We start from the raw sequence: 24430 nt of genomic DNA, 5'->3' as shown, positions 1-24430 counted from the left end.
GCCCAGCATTCCAGTCTGGGATAAAACACCTCCTTATTCCAGTCTGATCCAGAGATCCCTGATGTCCTCACTGGGCTGAGGTCCCGCTACAGATTCCTGCAGGTTTTGGGATCAGCTGTGGACTACAAACAGGATTCAAAAGGCTGATGCAGCTTCAAGAGTCTCTGTCCTACCCTAAGAGGTCACATAAAAAATTAAATTGCAAATGAAAGCAATTTAAGGGATTAGTGGAGAGCAGGTCCGTGAAGAACTAGAAAATCCATGATCCAGGTGGATCTTCTCCATGAGGATGTCCAGGGTGGGGAAATTCCCAGGAAAAGCCACGAGGATCCCTGGAAGTGGCAATTCCCTTGGATGGTTCTGTTTCAGTGAGCTGCACAGGAAGAGGTGAAAGAAGAAAATAAATTTATAACCATGGATCAGAACAGGAATGTGGAAATTTGGGCAGGAAGGGACCTTAAAGATCATCTCATTCCAATGGGCAGGGACACCTTCCACCATCCCAGGTTGCTCCAACCTGGCCTTGGACACTTCCAGGGATGGAGCAGCCACAACTTTTTGGGGAAACCTGTGCCAGGGCCTCCCCACCCTCCCAAGGAAGAGTCCAGACTCATCACCTCCATTATCTTTTGAGATAAACCTATTTAAAACATTTCTCCTCAATCTACTCCCAAATGCCAAGCTTGGCTCCTCTGCTCAATTTTGGGTAAAAATCCTTGGTTTATAGGGGTCCTTTATTTAGAGACAGACCTGTTTGGGGGGATCCTCTATTTAGGGTATTCATCAATTTGAGGAGTTTTCAGGTTGGGGGGGAGAGTAATCCTCCATTTAGTGGGGCCTCAATTAGGGGGGGGTTTCCTCAATTTATGGGGGGCTTCCTCAATTTATGGGGGAGGATCCTCTGTTTGGGGAGATTCTTCATTTTGGGAGTCCTCTTGTTGGTGGAAGATACAATTGAAGGGGGTTCTCGTTTTGGGGCAGGTCCCCTGTTTGGGGGATCCTTAATTTAAAGAGATTCCTCACTTCGGGGATCAGTTTGGGGGTGTTAATCAGCTGTTTCCCTAAATCCAGGAAGGAATAACCACTGTACCATGTGGAAAAGGAGCAGGTTCCTCTTCTTCAGGTGCTGCCTGGTGTTCCCTGGAAGAGCTGGATGACATCAGGGCTCCTGGCCAGCTGCTGGGCCAGCGCTCCCGTGGCATCAGGAGCGTCCCGGAGGCCGGCCCGCAGCAGGACCCCCGCGGCCCCCGCGCGCTGCCCGGCGCTGGCCACGTGCAGGGCTGGGGACACAAGGACACAACACCCCTGGGCTCACCTCCTGCCCTTGCCTCCTCCTGCTTTGCAGGAAAACAGCATTCCCGTGGGGAGTAAACAGGTGGAGGGTGAAAAATGAGATTTTTGCCGCTGTGGGATTATGGAGTGGTTTGGGTTTTTGGGTTGGGATAGAATCGCAGGATTAATTTGGGGATCATTGAGTCTGATCTTAAAGATCATCCAGTTCCACCTTCCACCATCCCAGGGTGCTCCAAGCCCAGTGTCCAGCCTGGCCTTGGGCACTGCCAGGGATCCAGGGGCAGCCACAGCTGCTCTGGGAATTCTGTGCTAGCCCCTCCCCACCCTCACTGTAAAAAATCTTCCTTCCATCTAATCCAAGGGAGGCATCCTGATCCCTCTGGGTAATCCTGATGTGGTTGAGAAGCCTCCCAAGGACGCAGTGACCCAAACCCAGCCAAGGAGGAGCCACAGGAAAAAACATCCCAGGGTTGGATGAGCTCAGCAGAGCTCGGATTTAGTCACTGAGGGGGCGGAGGGAGAGAGGGCACTGCTAAAACATGGCTTTAACCAAACCCCAGGGTTGGGGAATTTGCCAATTTTGGCAATGGCAGAAACAAATTTGTCTTTTTTTAATTTTTAATTTTTTTGGGGGGGAGATGCTGATGCAAGAGCTGCCTGAGCTTTTCCCGCTGGGAATGCCGACACTCCGGCATCGCTATAGCAACTCCATTTCCGTGCCAGCTCTCTGGTATTATTTGCTCATCAGCCATTTCCAGGCTGTTTGCTGAGGAATTGAGGCTGGAGAGCTCAATCCTTGTGTTTGTCCATCCAACCTGCTTCCAGCAGGATCATTCCAGCCAAATTTGATGGGGAAGAGGCAGCATCAGAGCTCCTCAGGTGAAAAATAAGCAGAATTTCCCAATTTGGGCCTCCAAGGGAAAAGTCCCAGCAGAAATGCCAGAAAATTGAAAGCCAGGGAATGCAAAATGCCCAAAAAAACCCTGGGCTGATCCCTCACACTGCTCCCAGAGCAAATGTATCCATGGATTTGGCATCTCCCTGCATGCTGAGGTTGGGACGTGTTTATGGAAGCTCTTGGTGTCACATAAAGCTTGGAAAAGCAGCTTGGAATTCTCACCAGAACGGCCCTTCCCATCCTTGGCCTGGAGATCAGCACCGAGGGACAGCAGGGTCTGGATGGTGTGTCCGTGTCCTTCCTGCAGAGTGGGAAATCTGGGATCAGCTCTGTGCTTGGATCCATCCCTCACCTTGGACTGCACAGATCTGCCCTGTCCTGGTCAGGTCTGGGGGCACCAGGAGCTCCAGAGGATCTTGGAGCAGGTGGAAATCAGGCTCAGCTGCCTTCACATCAGATCCACGAGGCAGCAATTGTTATCCCATGGGAATCATGTCATCCCATGGGAATTGGCCAGAAGGTGCCACCAGGCAGCTTCCTAAGATCCCAGCATGGTTTGGGTTGGAAAAAATCCTTAAAGATCATCAAATTCCAACCCCAGCCATGGGCAGGGACACCTTCCCTATCCCAGGCTGCTCCAGCCTGGCCTGGGACACTGCAGGGATGCAGGGGCAGCCCCAGCTGCTCTGGGAATCCCAGCCCAGGCAGGAATTCCTCATTCCCCAGATCCCATCCATGCCTGCCCTCTGGCAGTGGGAGCCATTCCCTGGGTGCTGTCCTTCCATCCCTTATCCCAGGTATCTCTCCTGGAGCCCCTTAGTCCCTGGCAGGGGCTCTGAGGTCTCTCCAACGTTGAGTTTCAAATTCCTCCAATTCTCAGGGGATCTGGAGTTGATGTTTCCAAGGTTATTCCAGAACCTGTTGCTAATCTGGGCTGTTGCTCATCTGCCTCCCTCAGGCCCTTGCATTTCCCAAAGGATTCCTCCAGGATTTGTGAGCGCCTGGGAGAAGACCCAGCCAGCCACAATCCACTGTGTCCTCCCTCCTTCCTCTGCCAGGAGCCAATTTCAAACTCCACAGGGAAAAACCCAGCACAGCCCCCACCTCCTTCTACCCTACACAGGCTTTTCTAGGAATAAATCCTTTCTCCCTAAATAACACGCCTGATTTGGGAATTACATCCTCAATGCCATGAATTAGTCTTTGTCCTGCAGCCCAGGAATGGAAAGCTCGTATTTTTATCCACCCCCTCCCCTCTCTTTTTCCCCATTCCCAGAGGATTCCACAGCATCTTTCCTGATCCCAAGGCTCCCATTTCCCTGCAAACCCAATTCCATGGCAAAGCCACCGAGCCAGGAACTGCTGCAGCTGCCACAGCCCTGGCAGCAAATTGAATTTAAAAAAGAATTTGATTTTCATATGTTTATAAATGCAAAAGAATAAGAAAAGAGGGATATAAAAACACAACCCACCAGGCAAACAAGTGGTGCTGTAAATACAAAGTGACACCAAGCCTGGGGAAGGGAGAGAATCCCATCCAATCATTCCCAAATCAGCCAGGAGCTGGGATTTTCTCCAAGGCACATTATATTCTCCCCGGAGCCTTGCTGTTGAACGTACCCTTGGCAACCAGAAGGGCTTTGAACGTGGTTTCTGGGAGCAGGAGGCCAGGGAAGTGGGAGAAAGGGCTCCTTTGTGGCATGGCTGGATGGTGCCAGCATTCCCAGGGAGTGGCACGGATGGTTTTGTAGGAGCAGGGCGCTGGGATGAGGTTTAATTCCCACTACAAGGCTCAGAGTGCTGTTAAAATCCTGGCTTTAACATCCCTGGATCTAAGCAGGGACATTCCAGCTGTGCTGACAGCTGGATCCTGGGAGGGATCCTGGTCAGCAGGGAAGTTTTGGGATCTGCTCTGCATTCCCAGGGAATGCTGCAGGATCCACAGCTCTGCTCCCCACACGGGCTGGGAGGAGGAGAAAGCTCCAATGGTTCTGGAATTCAAAACAACTCTGGTGTGAAGGACACTGATAACATTCTGGGAGCTCCCCCCGTCTTCCCAGCTCTCCTTTCCCACTTCTGGACATGTCCTATCCTTCCTCTGCAGGCAGCTGGACACAAACATGGAATTCCAGGGGTGGGAAGGACCTCAAAGCCCCTCCGGTGCCACCCCTGCCATGGCAGGGACACCTCCCCCTGTCCCAGGCTGCTCCAGCCCCAGTGCCCAGCCTGGCCTGGGACACTGCAGGGATGCAGGGGCAGCCCCAGCCCAGCCAGGAATTCCTCATTGCCAAGATCCCATCCATGCCTGCCCTCTGGCAGTGGGAGCCATTCCCTGGCTGCTGTCCCTGCAGGCCTTGTCCCCAGTCCCTCTGCAGCTCTCCTGGAGCCCCTTCAGGCCCTGGAATGTGCTGGAAGCTCTCCCTGGATCCTTCCCCTCTCCAGGTGAGCACCCCCAGCTCTCCCAGCCTGGCTCCAGCCCTGGAGCAGCTCCATGGATTCCTCTGGACACTCTCCAGCAGCTCCAGGTGCTGCTGTTGTTGGCCCCAGGGCTGGGATCTGGTGCCAGGCGGGATCTCACCAGAGCAGAGCAGAGGAGGAGAATCCCACCCTCACCCTGCTGCCCACATTTTGTTTGATGCCTAGGAAACAGGGAATGGGACTGGTCAGGAGCAGATGGACTGTGGCAGAGAATGAGCCAGCAAGGCAAATCCTCCATGGTGGCCAACCCCTGATCCAGCCTGGTTAAGGTGCCTGGCACAGGCTTTTCCAAGGGAATTTGGGAGCAGGGACAAACCTTGGCTGCGTAGTGCAGGGCTGGCAGCTGCAGGGACGTCGCTCTGCCGTTGACATCCACGCCCAGCTCGGACACCAGGAACTGGATGGAGCCATCCTGGGCTGTCACAGCTGCCCTGTGCAGGGCCTGAGCACCCAGGGCATCCACAGCTGTGGGACAGGCCTGCAATTACGGAATATCATGGAAATAACACAAAGTGCTCTCATCCCAAATGAGATCAGCACCCTCTGGAGGCACTGGCACCACCAGGAATCCTCCACGAGGTCGCGCACCTCTCCCACCCTCAGTGACTGGAATGTGAGGTTAAAACCACAACAAACTTCCCAAACTTCCCAATCCTTTCCTTTTACTTAGGAAATCCAAGATCTGACCATCACATCTGGGAGAATCAGCCATGAGGGCGCCCCAACCAGCTGGGAGCAACCAGCAATCAATCAATCATCAATAAATTATGCAGTGGTCTGGTTCCTGCTGTGCACAATTGGTTTTAATGGCATTCCCTGGAGGAAATCAGGGATTTTTGGGAGCCAGCACAGGAGCAGGAGCTGCCAGGAGAGAGGGAGTGCAGGGAGGAGCTCTGGATAACTCATGGATGGACATTTCCACGTTATCCACAGCCACTGGAGCCTCCACGCCGAGTCCTGGCATTCCAAGAGCTGCTTTTGGCTCTGCCACAGCTGCCCCTGGAGCACTGGGAATGTCCTGCCCCTCCTGCCACTGCCTGGTGTCACCAACCCACTCCACCAGCTCTGGGGACACATTTACCACAAAAGCTGTGGCCACCCCTGGGTCCCTGGGAAGTATCCAAAGCCAGCTGGAGCCACCTGGGATAGTGGAAGATGTCCCTGCCCATGGCAGGGGGGGAATGAGATGGTCTTTAAGGTCCTTCCAACCCAAACCATTCCATGATTCCTGCCCCAGGAGCTGATTTCTGACAACCTCACTCAGCCAAATCCTTCTCATCTCCAGGGGGAATTTGCCTTTGTACACAATTTCTCTCTTTACCATTTGGGAATTTGCTCCCTTATGCTCCAGTCAGGATGAACACGTGGCTCACCTGTCCTGGCAGCCCTGGCTCAGCTCCTGGAGGAGGCAGAGAGGCATTCTGGCACCCACCTGGTGTTTCTCCAGGAGCAGCCGGGCGATGCCAACGTGCCCGTTCTGGAGAGCATCCATGAAGGGAGTGACCCCACAGCTGTCCCTGCTGTCAGGTTTGTACTGGCACCTGGAAGTGAGAGGAGAAAAAACCAGCACAGAGCTGGGGGCAGCACCAAAATCCTTATGGAAGGAGACTCAGCAGCTGGGATTGAAAATGGAATACATGAAGCTCATCCACAGACCATGGATAAACCTGTCCTGGTGTTTTAGGGCCTGGGGAATGATGTGTGGGGGTTTTTGGGGATCAGAGACCAGGTTCAGCTCATTTGGGCTCTACAGATCATTTATAATTCCCTTTTTCCTGACCAGAGGGTTTACAGAAGGGACAAGGTGTGCACTGGAAGCAGGAAATTACCAGATCCTCATGGAATGACATACAAAATCACAGGCCACCAATTTCATTCAGGTTAAACTCCAGTGAAATGAGAGAAAACTGAATTAAAGCCTGGCTTAGATCACAGAGCTGTTTATGCTAGGCCGAGCATGGACAGGTTGGGATGAGCTGCCATTCCAGGGAATGCTGCTCCAATTCTGGGAAGGGAAGGGAGAACAATGAAAGGGAACAGAGCTGCTTTAAAGCCACTTCCCAGAAATTTCCCAGGAAAATAAGGATAAACCCAGCCTAGGGAAGCTGCTTTGGTTGTTGTCACACTGGGAATGAATCAGCAGGGAAAACAAAGCCAGGGCTGAGTTACATAACTGGGATTTGTGTCACAACCAAGAGGGAGCCCATCCCCAGGGAATCCTTGTCTCTTTCCCAGCTGGGAAAAACCTGGAGCACGAGGAGCCAGCCTCGGGATGGAGGGCAGGGCAGCTGTGCTGTGCTTCCCCACTGGAGCAGCACAAGCATCCTTTGTGTCCAAACCCTGGCAGGGAATGGGAGCCGGGGGAGAAAAAGCTGGAGAAGCTGGAAGGAGCCTGCTTACCGTTCCAGGAGCAGCTCCACAACCTGGGAACAGCCGTGCATCGCTGGGAAAAGATGGGAAAAAACAGGAAAAACAAGGATTTATTGTGGGTTTGTGGCCTTGTGCTCCTACAGTGAGGCATGCTTGGGTTGCTGATCCTTTTGGGATGAGGGAAGCGGCTCCAAGGGGCTTTATTCCCATCAATTTTGTGGTGGGATTAAAAAAAAAAGGCTTCCCTTTCTCTGGTCCCATTGGGAAATGTGAGGTAAAGCAGGGAAAAGGGATGGAATGGGCAGTGCCTGGCTCCATCTGCCACAGAATTCAGCTGGAACAAAGAGGGTTTCTCCCAATTATTTGTTTATTCCCAAACTGGGATCTGGGAGAAGCAAAAGGAACACAGAGCAGGGAGCTGGGGAAATGCTGGATAACACTCCCAGCCCTCCTCAGCCACTCCCATCTCATCATCCTCACCCATCTCAGAGGGAAAACAACAACAGAGGGGAAGGATTTGAACCCGAGGCACTGAAATATTTCAGTTTTTCTTGATTTTTTTAAACATTTCACTTCACACAGCTTTGATCCAGCTTTTTTTTTTTTTCCCTGCAAGTCATTTAGCAAAACAAATGGAACACATTCAAGAGAAAAATAATATCAAACCAAGGCTGGAGCTGCTCCATCAGGTGATGGAAAAAGGGCTCCTGGGAAATGTGTTCTCCCAGGAACAACTTTCAGCTGGAATCCCAGTGAGGGATTCACAGATTTTGCCTCTTGGCTCCTGCTCCCTGCCTGTTCTTCACCTGAGCTGATGGAAAACCCAAGTCCTGGGAAGAAAAATTCCTCACAATCCCATCTTTTATCAGGAACAGAGACTCGGGACAGCTGGGATCCACTGCTGCATCCCACATCCTCTAATTACCTCTTCCCAGCTTTCTTCCCTCGGGACAGAAGAAGCAACAAAGCTGAAGGAATCAACCCTTATTAATATAAAGAATAATTGCAGGAGGGAGAAAATGACCCTTCAGGAAGGCAGCTGGCCCAGTCACGGGTTAATGTGCTCAAATCCACACCCCTGGGGGGGAAATCCGTGGAAACCCATGGAAAAGGCAGTTGGTCCTGACATGATTTCCCCCAGCAGCTCCAACACCGTCTCCAGCCCCCCACCCCTGCTCCTGCCCTGGGAACTGGGAATATCCCCTGGGATAAGTGTGGGGATATCAGGGAGCAGCAGTTTGGGATCAAATTGCACTGGGGGCACTGGGGGGTTAAGTCCTAATTCCCTAATTCCAGCCCTTCCCCATTCCCAGTCACTCCCACTCCAGCTGCTGCTCCAGGGTCTGGCTGGATCAGGAAATTCCAGGAACCCACCCAAATTGTGGATTGGTGGCTCTGCCAAAGAAAACACAGGTGGAGACACTCTAGGAAGCAGAATCCAGGTGCTGGATCCCAATTGTATTCCCATATCCCAAGGCAGGGAGATGACTTTGGCCCAAGGCCAGAATTCCCCCCTTCCCACAGGATAATTCCAAATCCCAGAGCTCACCTTGCTCCTGACCCTGTCCCAGCCCCTCAGCTCCCAGATCCCAACCCAACATCCACCTCCTGCTGGGAGAGGAGCTGCCAGCTCCATGGAAACAACACCCAGAACTGGGCAGGGATGGGAGAACATAAAAAAATCGAGAGCAGCCACTTCAGGCAACCTGCTGTGATCCCACCAACAACTCATTCCCTGTTTTTTTCATTCCCAGGTCAAGCACAAGGACTCAGCAGTGCCCAAGGGCTGGAATTGTCACTGCTGATGAGCCAGGAGTGACAGAGCAAGGGCTGGAAAAGCCACGGGAGTGACAGCCCAGCAGGGGCTCCTCCCAGCACCTCAGGTTTTTCCAGGGAGTCAATCCCAATTAAATTCTTTGGGAAAGGGCTCATCTCTGCTGCTGAGACCTGGAATACACAGCCTGATTCCCACTCTGGATGTGGTCTGAGCCCTCTTCTGCTTCCCAACAATCCCGAGGATGGCTGGGATTCCTAAACCTGCCCATCCCCTTTAAATCTCCCTTAAAAGCAAGGAAAAGGCCAGGGAAAGGGAACTGTGGACATGGTGGGCTCCAACAACAGCTCCTGTGTATTCCCAGCAGGGATTGCCCCTCCCCTTCACTGAAAGGCCCTCTGGAATCTCACCATGGCATGAGAGCAAGGGGACTCCAAAATTTGGAGTTTATTATTGGAATCAGGGAGTCCTTCTGGTTGGGAAAGTGCTTGAGCCCAACCATTCCCAGCACGCCCAAAGCCACCACTGCCCCATGTCCCCACGTGCCACATCCACATGGATTTTAAATCCTTCCAGGAATGGGGACTCAACCCTTGCCCTGGGCAGCGCATCCCAATGCTTACAACCCTTTCCAGGAAGGAATTTCCCCAATATCCCACCTGAACCTCCCCAGGCCCAGCTTGAGGCTGTGATAAAGAAATCCATCCCCAGGCAGATCCCAAAAAGTTCCCCTGAGCAGCTCTGCTGCTTCCAGGAATTTCAAATGCCAGGATGTGCTTGGAGCTGGGGAGCTTTTCACACCAGGAAGAAAAATCATATCCATATTCCAAGCCAAGGGAGCTCAGATCCATCTGTTCCAGGGAGAGATGAACTTGATCCAAGGATCCCAAGAATTCCAAGAGGCCGGATTTGTGGATTTCCTGAGGGAAAGATTCCCATTTTTCTGGAAGTAGACACCAGGCCCTGCTTTTTCTGAGGGAGAACTTCCTTCCTGCTTATCCCAACACCCCAAACCAACCACAATATCCTCCAAAATCTCATCCTTTTTGCCTCTTTCCCCTCAGGCCCGGCTCCATGGCGGAGATGGAGAGGCCTTGGTGACTCCTGAGGCTGGTCCAGGAGGGAAGCCTGGATGTGCTGTGGGATTTGTGGATTTCCTGAGGGAAAGATTCCCATTTTTCTGGAAGTAGACAGCAGCCTTTCCTTCTCCTGTGGGAAAACCTCATTCCTGCTTATCTCAACCCCCCTAACCAACCACAATAGCCCCCAAAATCCTGATTTTTTGGCCATTTTCCCCCAGGCCTGGCTCCATCACAGAGCACAAGAGGCCATGGAAGCTCCTGAGGCTGGTCCAGGAGGGAAACTTGCATGTGGTGTGGGATTTGTGGATTTCCTGAGGGAAAAATTCCCATTTTTCTGCAAGTAGACAGCAGCCTCTCCTTCTCCCGAGGGAAAACTTCATTCCTGCTTATCCCAACCCCCCAGTCCAACCAAAAATCCTGATTTTTTGGCCCTTTTCCCCTCAGGCCTAGCTCCACGGCAGAGCAGAGAGGCTGTGGCAGTTCCTGAGGCTGGTCCAGGAGGGAAACCTGGCTCTCCTATGGAATGAGCTGAGGCTGGATGAGATTCCAGAGGTTTCTCTGGATCCACCCCTGGTGTACCTGCTGTGTGCAGAGGAGTTCTCCCCGTGGTGCTCTCCGTGTCCCAGCAGCTTGGGGACACATCCAGGAGGTAGCGGAGCACCTCGGGATGCCCTTCCCTGCTGGCAATGTGGAAGCAATTCCAGCCATCCTTGTTCCTCAACAACGGGTTGGCTCCGTGCTCCACCAGAGCTTTGATCACTTCCAAGTTTTTCCTGGTGCAAGCCATCATCAGGGGAGTCCTGGAAGAAGATCCAGGGAAATAAAATAACCTGGCACAACAAATCTGATTCAGGTGCTTTGCCTGAGGATCCAGGAGATTTTACAGCACTGTTGTTCCAGGTTGGGAATATTCCAGCACCTTTTCCATGCAGTCACTCAGAGCATTCTGTATTTTTAAGGCAAATGAGACTTGTTCCAAAGGTTTGGCTATGCCTTAGGAAGCACAGAGCTCCCTGTTGTTAATCCATGGGTGGAAAAGCACGGCCACACAAATCCAGGCACATGGAATCTTGGCCTCAGCTCCAGGCTGGCACAGCCCCAATTCCCAGCTCTGGAATGCTGCCTTTGGACTTGTGGCAATTCAGCTGCAAAGGACCATCCCAGGCTTTCATCTGGGAGCAGGAGAGAATCCTTCTTTTCTTTTTTCAGAACTCCCCATGCCTAAGGGAAGAGTGGAGCACTAACTTACAACTCTTAGGAGAAACAGGGGGAAAGCAGGGATAGGGCTGGAATTTCTCCCAAAAATCCAACTGGATCCACAGTGTGGGCAGCAGGGGAAGGGAATTCTGCCCTCCCTCCTCCACTCAGGTGATCTCACATGGGGTCCAACTCTGGGATCCCAATATAAGGACCTGGAGCTGCTGGAGCAAACCCAGAGGAAACCATGGAGCTGCTCCAGGGCTGGAGCCCCTCTGCTCTGGAGAGGCTGGGAGAGCTGGGAATGCTCCCCTGGAGAGGAGAAGGATCCAGGGAGAGCTTCCAGCATATTCCAGGGGCTCCAGGAGAGCTGCAGAGGGACTGGGGACAAGGCCTGCAGGGACAGCAGCCAGGGAATGGCTCCCACTGTCAGAGGGCAGGCATGGATGGGATCTTGGCAATGAGGAATTCCTGGCTGGGCTGGAACTGCCAGAGCAGCTGGGGCTGCCCCTGCATCCCTGCAGTGTCCCAGGCCAGGCTGGGCACTGGGGCTGGAGCAGCCTGGGACAGGGGGAGGTGTCCCAGATGGCCCTGGATGATCCTTAAGCTCCTTCCCACCCATTCTAGGATCCCAAACACCACCTCCAGCAGCCACATTCCCACCTTCCCCACCAATCCCAAATCCCATCACCTACCAGTCAGCCTTTTTCAAGCAGTCCACGCTCGCCCCTCTCTCCAGGAGGAAGGACACACATTCCTGGTGTCCCATGGAAGCAGCCTCATGGAGGGGTCTCTTGTAGTCCCCATTGGCCACCTCCATGTCCATCCCGATCTCCTGGACCAGGAATTCCAGCACATCCCGGTGTCCCAGGCGAGCTGCGTGGTGCAGCAGGGAATCTCCCAAACGGCCCCAGCGCCAGCTGGGAGCCTCTGGAACCTCATCCAGCCTCAGTTCATCCCGCAGGAGAGCCAGGTTTCCCTCCTGGACCAGCCTCAGGAGCCGCCGCATCCTCTCCTGCTCTGTCATGGAGCCAGGCCTGAGGGGAAAGAGGTAAAAAAATCAGGATTTTGGGGGATATCCTAGTTGGTTTGGGGTGTTGGGAAGAATGAGGTTTTCCCCTCAGAAGAAGCAGAAATCTGTGTCTACTACCAGAAAATCATTATTTTTTCCCTCAGGAAATCCACAAATCCCACAGCACATCCAGATTTCCCTCCTTGGCCAGCCTCAGGAGCTGCTGTGGCCTCTTCCACTCTGCCATGGAGCCGTGCCTGAGTAGAAAGAAGCCAAAAAATTGGGATTTTGCAGGATATCCTGGTTGGTTTGGGGGGTTAGAATACGTAGGAATGAGGCTTTCCCTCAGGAGAAGCAGAGGCTGCTGTGGACTGCCAGAAAAATGGGAATTTTTCCCTCAGGAAATCCATGAATCCCACAGCACATCCAGGTTTCCCTCCTGGACCAGCCTCGGGAGCTGCTGCAGCCTCTCCAGCTCCACCATGGAGCTGGGCCTGAGGGGAAAGAGGTAAAAAATCTGGGATTTTGGAGGATATTGTGGTTGGTTTGGGGGGTTGGGATAAGCAGGAATGAGGTTCTCCCTGAGGAGAAGTAAGGCCTGGTGGCTACTTCCAGAAAAACGGGAATTTTTCCCTCAGGAAATCCACAAATCCCACAGCACATCCAGGCTTCCCTCCTCGATCAGCCTCAGGAGCTGCCGCGGCCTCTTCCGCTCTGCCACAGAGCCGGGCCTGAGGGGAAAGAGGTAAAAAAACCAGGATTTTGGGGAATATCCTGGTTGGTTTGGGGTGTTGGGATAAGCAGGAATGAGGCTTTCCCTCAGGAGAAGCAGAGGCTGCTGTTGACTGCCAGAAAAACGGGAATTTTTCCCTCAGGACATCCACAAATCTCACAGCACATCCAGGTTTCTCTCCTGGACCAGCCTCGGGAGCTGCCGCGGCCTCTCCAGCTCCACCATGGAGCTGGGCCTGAGGGGAAAGAGGTAAAAAATCTGGGATTTTGGAGGATATTGTGGTTGGTTTGGGGGGTTGGGATAAGCAGGAATGAGGTTCCCCCTCAGGAGAAGCAAGGCCTGGTGGCTACTTCCAGACAAACGGGAATTTTTCCCTCAGGAAATCCACAAATTCTTCGGTTTTCCCCCAGAAGAAGCAAAGTCTGTTGTCTACTTGCAGAAAAACGGGATTTTTTCCCTCAGGAAATCCACAAATCCCAAAGCACATCCGGGCTTCCCTTCTGGAGCCTCAGGAGTCACCACGGCCTCTCCATCTCCGCCATGGAGCCAGGCCTGAGGGGAAAGAGACCAAAAACTCAGGATTTTGGAGGATATTGTGGTTGGTTTGGGGTGTTGGGATAAGCAGGAAGAAGTTCTCCCTCGGAAAAAGCAGGACCTGGTGTCTACTTGCAGAAAAATGGGAATTTTTCCCTCAGGAAATCCACAAGCCCGCCTCTCCCTCAGGATGAGCAGGAATTCCCTTCTCCCTCAGGATTATTAAAAACTGCCCTTCAGAAAACCGGGACCTGGCCTCTCCTTCAGGAAAAGCAGGAATTTTCCTCTCCCTCTGAAATTCAGGAAGCAGTCACCCCTCAGGAAAAGCAGGAATTCCATTTTTCCCTTGGGAAAATTAGGATCTGGTCTCTCGCTCCAGTAAATAGGATTTTCTTTTCCTTAGGAAATGCAGGATCTGACCTTTCCCTTAGGAAAAACAGAAATTCAGTCTCCCTCTGGAAAGTCAGAAATCAGCCTTTCCCTCAGGAAAACAGGAAAGCAGCATCTCCTTTAGGCAAGAAGAAATTCCTTTTTTTCCTTAAGAAAAACAGAAACCAGAGTCTCCCTCAGCAAATCCTGAAATTCCCTTTTTCCTCGGGAAAAAATCGAGAACTTCTTTTTACTCAGGAAAACCGGGACCCCACCTCTTCCTCTAGAAAACCTGAAATTCCCTCTTCCTTTAGGAAAACCAGGAACTTCCTTTTTCCTTGAGAAAACAAGGAATTAGCCAGTCGATCAGGAAAAACAGAGTTTTGCTTTTTCATATGGAAAACCAGGAATGGGTTTCTCCCTCAGGAAAAATAGGAATTTCCATTTTCAGTCGGGAAATTAGAAAGCAGCCTCTCCCTGTGGTAACACAGAAATTCCCATTCCCTCTGGGAAAACTCGAAAATTCCCGTCCCTCTTAGGAAAGCCAGAAACCAGCTGGAAATACACACATTTTCTTTTTCACTCAGGAAAGCCTGAAATTCCCTTTTTCCTCAGGAAAACGAACCATTTCCTTTTCCCTGCAGACAGTCAGACACCAACCCCTCCTCCAGGAAAAGCAGCAATTCCCTTTTCCCTCCCAAACGAACGGGAAAATCGCTTTTTCCTCAGGGAAAAAAACCCCAAAAATTCCTTTTTCCTCAGGAAAAAACCCCGAAATTTCCGTTCCCTTCGGGGCTCCCGGGAAGGGGCCGCTCCCGCAGGCGGGGATCCCTCCCCATTCCCTCCCAGCTCATCCCAGGCCGCGCAATTCCCGCGGGAAAATTCCCGGTTTTTCCAACCCACCCGCGCGCCGCGGAGCGCTCGTGACGTCACACACGGAGAGACTGACGTCACCGCAAGGGGAAAAGCAAATAAACCCCGCCCAACCCGGAAGTGCTGCGCAATTGGACAGTGCTCGGCGCTGATCTGGCTGCTGATTGGACAGCGGGGAGGGGCGGGGCCGGCAGAGCGCGCGGGGCCGTGAGCGCCGGGAGCGGGTGAGGCCGGGGAAAGAGGGCGCGACCATTTCTGGGCAACGTGGGGGGGTCGGGAGGGGGTTTCCTTGGAAATGGGGTTTCTTTGGGAATGCGGAGCCCTTGGGAATGAGGGAATCCTTGGAACTGAGGGATTGGCACTGAGGGGACGCTTGGCAAAGGCGGGGGATTGATACTGAAAGGGCTTTTGTCACTGCGGGTGGCCTTTGGCTTTGAGGGGACCTTGGGAATGGAGGCACCGTTGGAAATGGGGGGATTCTTGGAATTGAGGGGTTTGGGAATGAGGGCACCCTTGGAAATGAGGGGGAGCTTGGTATTGAAGGGGTTTTTGGCACTGCGGAGGTGCTTGGATATTGAGGGGACCTTGAGAATGGGGGCTCCTTCGGCGTGAGGGGACCCTTGGAAAAGGGGAAATCCTTGGAATTGAGGGATTGGAAATGAGGGGTAGCAAGGTGGGGGACTGAAAACAGGGGGGCTCTTGGCCGAGAAGGGGTTAAAAGGGAATTCCTTGGGAATGAGGGAATCCTTGGAACTGGGGGGTTGGCACTGAGGGCACCCTTGGCATTGAGGGGTCCCTTGGGAACGAGGGAATCCTTGGGATCTGAGGGTTTGCCAAAGGGGTAACTCTTGGTAATAGGGTGGAGGAGTGAACAGGGGGACTCTTGGCCGAGAAGGGGTTAAAAGGGAATTCCTTGGGAATGAGGGAATCCTTGGAACTGGGGGGATTGGCACTGAGGGCCTTTTGGGAATAGGGGGGCTTGGAAATGAGGGGACCCTCTGGACGAGGTCGGTGCATCCAAGTGGGAAAAGGGTTTGGAAAGGACGTTCTGGGGGGAAAACAGGGAGCAGCTCCAACTTCCAAATGTTTCTCATCCCTCTGGAGCTTCCTCCTCCATCCTCTGACCCTTTGACTTCCCAGCTGGAATGTCGTGTCCTGGTTGATACTGAGAGCCACACGGGAGATAGGGAAAAAACAGGGATGCAAGTGAAGCCTGAGAAATTCCGTTTTTGAGTAGAATCCTGGGATGATTTTGGTTGGAAAAGATCATCAAATCCAGCCCCAAATTCGCTCAGCACGTTCCTAAAAGCCTCGGGAGTGTCTTGAATTGGGGTTTTCCCCCTTTTATTTGCCTCATTTCCCATATTTTGAGGAAATTGGGATGTTGGGAACCAGCCTCCCCAGGGAGCTGAGTGGTTTTAACTCTGCTGAGCTGAAAAGGAGGGAGCAGCACATCCATAAAATCATTCAGGTTGGGAAAAAACCCTAAAATTATCCCCAAGGAATAACGAGGCTGACCCTTGGATCCTGCCCTGAAAGGGAAACAGAGCATTTCTGGGGCTGCTGCAGCCGTGTTAAAGAGAAATAAATAAATTAAAGGAAGCAAAAGTGAAACTGCCTGTGCTGGCAGGAGGGGAGCTCATCCTGTGACAGCCATTCCTGCCGGGTTTGGGTTCTTTTGTGGAAAAAAATCCATTTTGTGGGGTTTGTTTGGTGGCCAGAAGAGAGGGGTTTGTGCCTATTCCAAGTAAGGTTTGGTCATTTTATGGGAATAATTCCAAGGAGGATTTTTGTAACTGCAAATGGGTTAAATTTCCTCTGCCAAGGAATGATCCCAGCTTGGAAAGGCCCCGATTGGGTGGGTGAATGTTGGACCCAGGGTGTGAGGAACGAGGCTGGTTCTTTTAATTATTAAAAGTTTAATAGGGGATATTTAATTATTAAAAGTTTCATAAGGGATAAAAGGATCCCATAAATTCCATGAAAAAGAGTTTTCTTAACCAATTTCCTCTCTGGGAAAGTGAGTTCGTGATTTCGTTTCATTTCATTTTTAAATTTTTTTTAAATTATTATTTTATTTTGTCTCTTCTATATATATCTAGTGTAAAATGCCAAAAGCGCACCATTAGCTTAAAATAATTTTCTTCTATATTTTTATTACATTGGTTAAATGCATATTTATGAGGATTCTATAGATTTCAATATGAAATATATTATTTTTAATATATTATTTATATGTGTTATATATATATTTGTGATTTTATATGTTATGGGAATTCATTTTTTTGGTTTTGACCTCTGACTTGTCTGATTATATTACGTTATATTATATTACGTTATATTATATTATGTTACATTATATTTATAATAAGGAGCAGCCACAGCTTCTCTAGGAATTCCTGGCTGGGATGGAATTCCAAACTAAATCTTCTCCTAAATATCCGAACTAAAGCTCTCAGGCTTAGTTACCTCAGCTATCGCTCCACACAAACTTGCTGAAGCCCCGAGGCCTCTCAGAGTCCCAGGGGAAATGGGAGATGCAGTTGAGGTTTTTCCCTCCCTCCCGCAGGGATGCGGCGCTCCCGCAGGAGGCAGCTCTCAGCCCCCGAGTGCGCCGCCCTGGCCCGGAGCCCCGAGGGCTCGGCCCCCCTGCGGCTGCCCCTGAGCCTGCCCCGAGGAGGAGGAGGGGCACATCGGGGCCTTCATCCCATCCACGGCACTCGGAGACATCCCAGAGGTACTGCTGGGAATGCTGGGCTGGGATGGGACAGCTGGGAATGCTCCCCTGGAGGAGGGAAGGATCCAGGGAGAGCTTCCAGCACATTCCAGGGCCTGCAGGGGCTCCAGGAGAGCTGCAGAGGGACTGGGGACAAGGCCTGCAGGGACAGCACCCAGGGAATGGCTCCCACTGCCAGAGGGCAGGCATGGATGGGATCCTGGCAATGAGGAATTCCTGGCTGGGCTGGGATTGCCAGAGCAGCTGGGGCTGCCCCTGCATCCCTGGCAGTGAACGTTCCCTGCCCGGCTGGGATGTGCCACCAAAACCCCAAATTCTTCCTGGTTCCCTGATTTCCATGGCATTCATTCCCTCTTCTCCCCTTTGTGCAGCACCAGGCCAGCAGAGGAAACTCTCGGATTTCTTCGGGATCCTGAAGGCCCCACAAGTGGGAACTGCTGGGATGTCGAGCCGTGGGATCAAGGAAGAGCCACTGGATCCCTTTTCCCCTGGACCCCCTGATTCCTTCAGCAACCCCTCGCTTTCCCTGCATGCCCAGGACTTGGTGCCACCTCCCAGGGGACATTCCAGGAAAAGAGGAATTCCCAACCCAGAGCAGGATCTCTGGGAGGAACCTGAGGAGAAAGTTCCAGTGCTCAGTGGGATCAAGCAGGAATGGGAGGAGCAGGAGGTGGAACCCCTGCCCGATTCCCACTATGGGCTCCTGGGCACTCGGAGCTGGCAAGTTCCTCAGGGATCCATGGATGATCTTCCTCCTGAAGTCCTCAGGATTATTTTTGCTTTCCTGCCAGTGCTGGATCTGTACCAGAACCTGAGCCTGGTGTGTCGCTGCTGGAGGGAGATAATCCAGGATCCACGGGTAAGGAACGCTCTGGGATTACCCCATGGGTCATCCACGTCTCCCTTTGTTCCTTTAAATCCTATCATTCTTCCCACAATCCAGGAATTTTTAGATCTCCTGCCCTTTTTCTTTGGTCTTCTGGACCAAAAGATCCAAGATCCATGGGTAGGGAACACTCTGAGACAATCCCACGGGATCATCCATGCTTCCCTTTGTTCCTGTAAATCCCATTATTCTTCCCCAAATCCATGAATTTTTTAGATTTCCTGCCATTTTTTTTGGACCAAAAGTTGCTGCCCTATATCCAAAATCTGGAATCCATAGGTAAAGAACGCTCTGGGATTATCCCATGGGATTATCTGTGCCTCTCTTTGATCCTTTAAATCCCATGATTCTTCCCATGGGATCATCCATGCTCCTCCTACCTCTGTTTGTTCTTTTAAATCCCATCATTCTTCCCACAATCCATCAATTTTTAGATTTCTTGTCTTTTTTTTTTTGGTCTCTGGACCAAAAGTTGCAGCCCTATATCCAAAATCTGGGATCCACAGGTAAGGAACGCTCTGGGATTATCCCATGGGATCATCCATGCCTTGCTTTGTTCCTGTAAATCCCATCATTATTCCCATGCTCCATGAATTTTTAGATATCCTGCCTTTTTTTTTTTTGGTCTTCTGGACCAAAAGTTGTAGCCCTGTATCAAAAATCCACGTTGGAACAACATTCCTTCTCATCCATGGAAAAAAAAACCTGGAATGTTCCATAAAATCCCCCTTGCACAGTTTTCCCTGCAGCCTTTTATCCTGACAGGAATTATCCAGGGAATTCCTGCAGTGTCCCCAAACCTCTGGGTGTGTCTGTGGTATTTCTTGTCACCAAATGGATTTGGAGGAAAACCCTGGAGCTCTGTTTTGATGGGTTTTGGTTCCTCTGGAATCAAGGCAAACATCTGGAAGGAATGATCCCTAAATCCCACAAAAAGTGACTTGGGAACAGGCAGCACCTCTCCAGTCACTCACCATCCCCAAAAATCCAGCCCTAGTTGCAGGCTCTGAGTATTTCCCCTCTTTCTTCTTTCTTTCTTTTCCCCCCCTTTCTTCTTTCTTTCTTTTCCCCCCCTTTCTTCTTTCTTTCTTTTCCCCCCCTTTCTTCTTTCTTTCTTTTCCCCCCCTTTCTTCTTTCTTTCTTTTCCCCCCCTTTCTTCTTTCTTTCTTTCCCCCCCCTTTCTTCTTTCTTTCTTTTCCCCCCCTTTCTTCTTTCTTTCTTTTCCCCCCCTTTCTTCTTTCTTTCTTTTCCCCCCCTTTCTTCTTTCTTTCTTTCCCCCCCTTTCTTCTTTCTTTCTTTTCCCCCCTTTCTTCTTTCTTTCTTTTCCCCCCTTTCTTCTTTCTTTCTTTCCCCCCCTTTCTTCTTTCTTTCTTTCCCCCCCCTTTCTTCTTTCTTTCTTTCTTTCCCCCCCCTTTCTTCTTTCTTTCTTTCTTTCCCCCCCCTTTCTTCTTTCTTTCTTTTCCCCCCTTTCTTCTTTCTTTCTTTTCCCCCCTTTCTTCTTTCTTTCTTTTCCCCCCTTTCTTCTATTTTTTCTGCTCCCTTTTTTCTCCTTTTTCCTTTTTTTCTCTATTTTTCCCCCCTCCTTTTTTTCCTCTCTTTTCCCCTCTTTTTTTCCTCCTCTCTTTCCCTCTCCCCTCTTTTTTTCCCCCTCTCTATTTTTCCCCCCTCTCTATTTTTCCCCCCTCTCTATTTTTTCCCCCTCTATATTTTTCCCCCTCTCTTTTCCCCTTTCCCCCCTTTCCTTCCCCATTTCCCTTTCCCTTCCAGCTCCTTTTTGAACCCCAAGATTTTGGGAGTCCCTGACTTCTCTCTTTCCCCCTGGAAGCCCCCTTTGGAATGCTGTGAGGTGAAACCTGCTGCTTTGTGCTTCCCGTTCCAGTTTATCCCTTGGAAAAAGCTCTACCACCAGTACCTGAAGAGGGAGGGCTCAGCCCTGCAGAGGGTGGAGCAGATCCTGCAGGAGTTCTCCATCACCAAGGAGCAGCAGGGATGTGTGCTGGGGCTGGTCAGGTGAGTCCAGGTTGCACCTGCAGATCCTCAGATTTTCCTGGCTTTGGGATTTCTTCCTTTGGATCCTGGGAATTTCCAGATTTGTCTTCTAAACAGGTGGGAGATGTGCAGGAAAATGGGGAGGGAAAAGTGATTTCAATAGGAAACAAACACTAAAAAGAGGTACAAACCTTTCATTTTCTTTTCATTATCCTGTTTGGACACGAGATCCTGGAATCATGGAATTCTTTAGGTTGGAAAAGGCCTCTAAGACACGGAGTCCAAACCATTCCCAGCACTTCCAAGGCCACCCATGTCCCCAAGTGCCACATCCAGAGGTGCTGGAACCTGAAATGCAAAGAACTCCCAGGACTTTGGGGCTGTAAGCCAAAGCTTAAATTAAACACGAGATTTGATCTGAGACCTTAGAATAAACTTCCAAACTTAAGTGCTAAAAGCGAGAATGTGGGTTTATAGTTTAGAGCAAAGACACGTTAAAATAAGTAAAGGAAAGTTTTAGAGTTTAAGATATAGAAAAAATAAAGTAGCTACAAAAGTAAAAAAATGGGATACAATACTGTATTTGTGTATCATAACATGATTGGCTAAAAAACTTACACTATAACATAAGTCCATAGGATGAAATATTTAAGGATTGTGTCAAAAACATAAATATCCTTGTTAGCAGTGTTTCATTAGTCAATAACTCCATAAAATATCTTAATAACTGTCTTGTGACCTTCTAAGCCATACTGTAACAATGTGAGCTGAATTCACCCTTCCTGCCTCTACAGAAAATAAGAAAAATCAATTGCATCATAAAAAATAATCAAAAATCTCATCTCAAATTCCATCCAAAATTCTCCACAAATAAATTATCTCATGCAGGGCTCTGAAATCCCCCCAGGGATGGGGACTCCACCCCTGCCCTGGGCAGCTCATTCCGATGCCTGACCACCCTTTCCATGGAGGAATTGTCCCAAAATCCCCCCAGCCCCTGCCCTGGCCCAGCCTGAGGCCGTTCCCTCTCCTCCTGTCCCAGTTCCCTGGAGCACAGCCCGACCCCCCCGGCTGTCCCCTCCTGGCAGGGACTTGTGCAGAGCCACAAGGGCCCCCTGAGCCTCCTTTGCTCCAGGCTCAGCCCCTGCCCAGCTCCCTCAGCCCCTCCTGGTTCCCCAGCCCCTTCCCAGCTCCCCCAGCCCCTCCTGGTTCCCCAGACCCTTCCCAGCTCCCTCAGCCCCTCCTGGTTCCCCAGACCCTTCCCAGCTCCCTCAGCCCCTCCTGGTTCTCCAGACCCTTCCCAGCTCCCTCAGCCCCTCCTGGTTCCCCAGACCCTTCCCAGCTCCCCCAGCCCCTCCTGGTTCTCCAGACCCTTCCCAGCTCCATTCCCAGGCCCCAAACTGATCCCATGAATCATATTCCCATGATTTCCTCCCAGGAGGAAATCTGTGGAGGTGGAAAGGGGCTGGAATTCCTGTCCTGCCCTGCCTGATGAGAAGCTGTAGAGACCATGATTCCATGATTCTGTTTCCAATGGATTTTCCTCTTTTCCCATTGCTGGCAAGCAGATTTCCTGGATCTGCACTGATTTATCCCCCACAGCTCCCAACAAACCCAATCCCAAGACAAATCCTTGACAACCACGAGTGCTTTGCTCTCATCCCTGTAACTGAGAGGGGAATTCTGTGTGCTGAATTGGGTTTGGAGCAAGGTGGATCCAACTTCTGGAATCATGGAATGGTTTGGATTGGAAAGAACCTTAAAATCATCCAGTTCCACCCCCTGGGCATGGAATTCCACTAAAGGAGATGTGGAGACAGCCAGAACTTCCAGGCTAAGAGCTGGATGCAGGAATTTATTCCAGCTCTTCTGGGTCACAAAACTGGGAATTCTTGTCCAAGTGGTTCCTGGCACAGGAATGGGCTGGAAATGCAAATTCCAGCTGCTCAAATTCCATGGAAAACACAGCAGGGATTAATGGGAGCTTCTGCAGCCACCCTGGGGATGCTTTGGAGGTAAATTCCTCCCAGGAAAAGGAGGAATGGTGTATAGCTCCTGTTAATGTGGGTGTGTTCAGGTGGAGAGCAGATTGAAGATTAATTATTACTGAGACATCAGTGTGTTCAGGTGGAGAGCAGATTTAAGAATAATGTAGAATTATTATTCATATGGGTGTGTTCAGGTGCAGAGGATTCAAGAAGAATTATTATTGAGGCATCAGTGTGTTCAGGTGAAGAGCAAATTTAAGAAGAATTATGATTGAGACATCAGTGTGTTCAGGTGAAGAGCAAATTTAAGAGTAATTATAATTGAGACATCAGTGTGTTCAGGTGAAGATGTAGGCAATACATGCATGGTTTGGTTACTAGACACAAGCACTCTTTTCTTTCCTGCCTTTTTCCACAAAATATAGACTCACAGGAAGGTTTGTATTGGAAGAAACCTTAAAGATCCTTCAGTCCCAACTCCCCTGCGTGAGCAGGGACACCTCCCTCTAGAGCAGGCTGCTCAGCACGGCCTGAGGCAGAGATCTCAGATTCCCACCTCCTGCTCCAGTCTGGAATAGTGAGGTGTCACCAAACACCCAAAATCCTGACCAGCAGTTAAGGCTCAGCTCTTTGCACTCAGCAGTGTTTGAGTTTCTGGAGCTTTTTCCAGCTCTGGATTTGTTCATGGACTCTGTCAGTGTCACTTTATCCAGCGTGGTCTGGCAACAAACAAACCCCAAACCCAGACCTGGAGAGGTACCAAGAAGGTGGGAAAACCTCTGTCTATTGATGGCCTCAGAGTTGAGGATGTGGGGCATTGTTTGGTTTTACTTTTTGGGGTACACTCAATGAAGCAAAAGCCTGTAAATAACTTCAGCAAGTGTAGTGGTTTGGGTTTGTTAATTTAAGTTTTTTTTCAATTTTAAGCTTTTTTTGTTAATGTATTAAAGGGTGTGGTGGCTTTTGGTGTTGGTTAATTATTAATGGGGTTTTTTTTGTTGTTGTTGTGAGATAGGATTAGGAGAAAGGTAAAATAGGTTTAAAACTTTATAAAGAAAATTTTATTAATAGTTTCCAGGTTTCTTTTCTCTGTGTATTTCTCACAGAGGTGTGTGCAGTTTTTTAATGGTTGGAAGCTTTGTATCACTTTTTTTAATGTCTCTCATGTAAAACTGTGACAGCAGGTATGATTGATTGAGTGCAGAAGACAAAACTGTGCTTGAAAAAGTATCTACAGACACATGAATATTTGTAAATTGTCTAGAAGCTGGGTATTTGGTCATTTAGCCATGTACAAAGTCAGGTAAACACTAATTTGTGTGCAGTGCTCTTTGTCCAGAGGCAATCCCTTCTGACAATTAGCAGCATTATTTCTGATGAGTTCAGTGACTCTCAAAGGCTCCATGCTGCATGGATAATGAATGGGCTGTGGGCATGAGCAGGATGTGCTTTGGAGGAGCCACACATTCCTGGGATAGTAAACCCCTCCTTATTCCTCCTGCACAGGTTGGTGGCATCCACGGGACCCAAGGTGGATCCCAGCAGGCTTCTCCAGGTTTTGGGAAGTCATCCCCTCTTCCCAAAGGCTCAATTCTGTGTCCTCAGCAAATTCCCAGATTTACAGTGCAAGCCTGGGGTAAGTTTCACTCTTATTTCTGTTTTTTTTAACAAATTCCTGCAGTGTCCCCAAGCCTCTGGGTGTGTCTGTGGTATTTCTTGTCACCAAATGGATTTGGAGGAAAACCCTGGAGCTCTGTTTTAATGGGTTTTGGTTCCTCTGGAATCAAGGCAAACAGCTGGAAGGAACGATCCCTAAATCCCACAAAAAGTGGCTTGGGAAAAGGCAGCACCTCTCCAGTCACTCACCATCCCCTGGGAACTGACCTCAGCCCACATCTTTGGGGAGATCCAGGTTTTCCTTCATGCCATTCCCATAAATTTGGATGGCTAAAGCTGGACAGGATGCAAATATGGGATGTGCTCCTCCCTTTTTAACCCATCCTAAAACTTGTTTGAGGTCACTCTGCCCTCCTGTACCCCAAACTCCTCCCTCTGTGGTGTTAGTTGGGACAATGATGCCTCAGGGTTTGGCTTTTCTATTTTTCAGTTCTGTGCTGATTTGGTGTGTGGGTCTGGGCTTCATATTATGGGATGGTGAGCTCTGTGCACAGAGCAGGGAGACAAAACAATTCCTGCTCCAGCTGGGCACCAAGGACA

The 24430-nt window shown here is 50.5% G+C and overlaps 2 protein-coding genes across 3 annotated transcripts in view; one reads left to right on the top strand and one right to left on the bottom strand.

The window, feature by feature from the left end:
* Positions 1-265: 265 nt before the first annotated feature.
* On the bottom strand, positions 266-14660 carry ANKRD16 (ankyrin repeat domain 16). Of its 2 annotated transcripts, none has more exons than XM_084205384.1 (9): positions 14644-14660; positions 11788-12129; positions 10475-10695; positions 7070-7112; positions 6102-6210; positions 4986-5147; positions 2414-2492; positions 1091-1280; positions 266-373 (listed from the first exon to the last, which is right to left on the bottom strand). In XM_084205384.1, exons 2-8 carry the CDS (start codon positions 12117-12119, stop codon positions 1120-1122), a joined length of 1107 nt encoding a protein of 368 aa, XP_084061510.1. In that variant the 5' UTR covers positions 12120-12129; positions 14644-14660; the 3' UTR covers positions 266-373; positions 1091-1119. The 2 variants fall into 2 exon arrangements, with proteins under 2 accessions (XP_084061510.1, XP_084061509.1); XM_084205383.1 differs by lacking the exon at positions 14644-14660 and adding an exon at positions 12243-12522.
* A 138-nt stretch (positions 14661-14798) lies between these two features.
* FBH1 (F-box DNA helicase 1) overlaps positions 14799-24430 on the top strand; it is a 33592-nt gene continuing 23960 nt past the window's right edge. Inside the window, exons 1-5 of the mRNA XM_084205696.1 lie at positions 14799-14837; positions 17183-17350; positions 17722-18209; positions 20116-20246; positions 23720-23849. Of these exons, the coding sequence (XP_084061822.1) occupies positions 17185-17350; positions 17722-18209; positions 20116-20246; positions 23720-23849 (915 nt within the window). The 5' untranslated portion in view covers positions 14799-14837; positions 17183-17184. The remainder of the gene's footprint in view (positions 14838-17182; positions 17351-17721; positions 18210-20115; positions 20247-23719; positions 23850-24430) is intronic.

This window comes from Fringilla coelebs (genome assembly GCF_963513975.1).
Source record: "Fringilla coelebs genome assembly, chromosome: 5".
In the NCBI taxonomy this organism is placed as follows: domain Eukaryota; kingdom Metazoa; phylum Chordata; class Aves; order Passeriformes; family Fringillidae; genus Fringilla; species Fringilla coelebs.
Note: the sequence above shows the minus strand (reverse complement) of the source record. Positions and strands in the feature narration are given on the sequence as shown.

What these genes read in the sequence shown, in the direction of transcription:
- ANKRD16 (XM_084205383.1), bottom strand. An exon ending in TGCTTGAAAAAGGCTGACTG is followed by an intron (nt 10,696 to 11,787) that starts GTAGGTGATGGG and finishes ATCTTCTTCCAG; the next exon opens with GACTCCCCTGATGATGGCTT. An exon ending in GTGGAGCTGCTCCTGGAACG is followed by an intron (nt 6,211 to 7,069) that starts GTAAGCAGGCTC and finishes TCTCACTTCCAG; the next exon opens with GTGCCAGTACAAACCTGACA.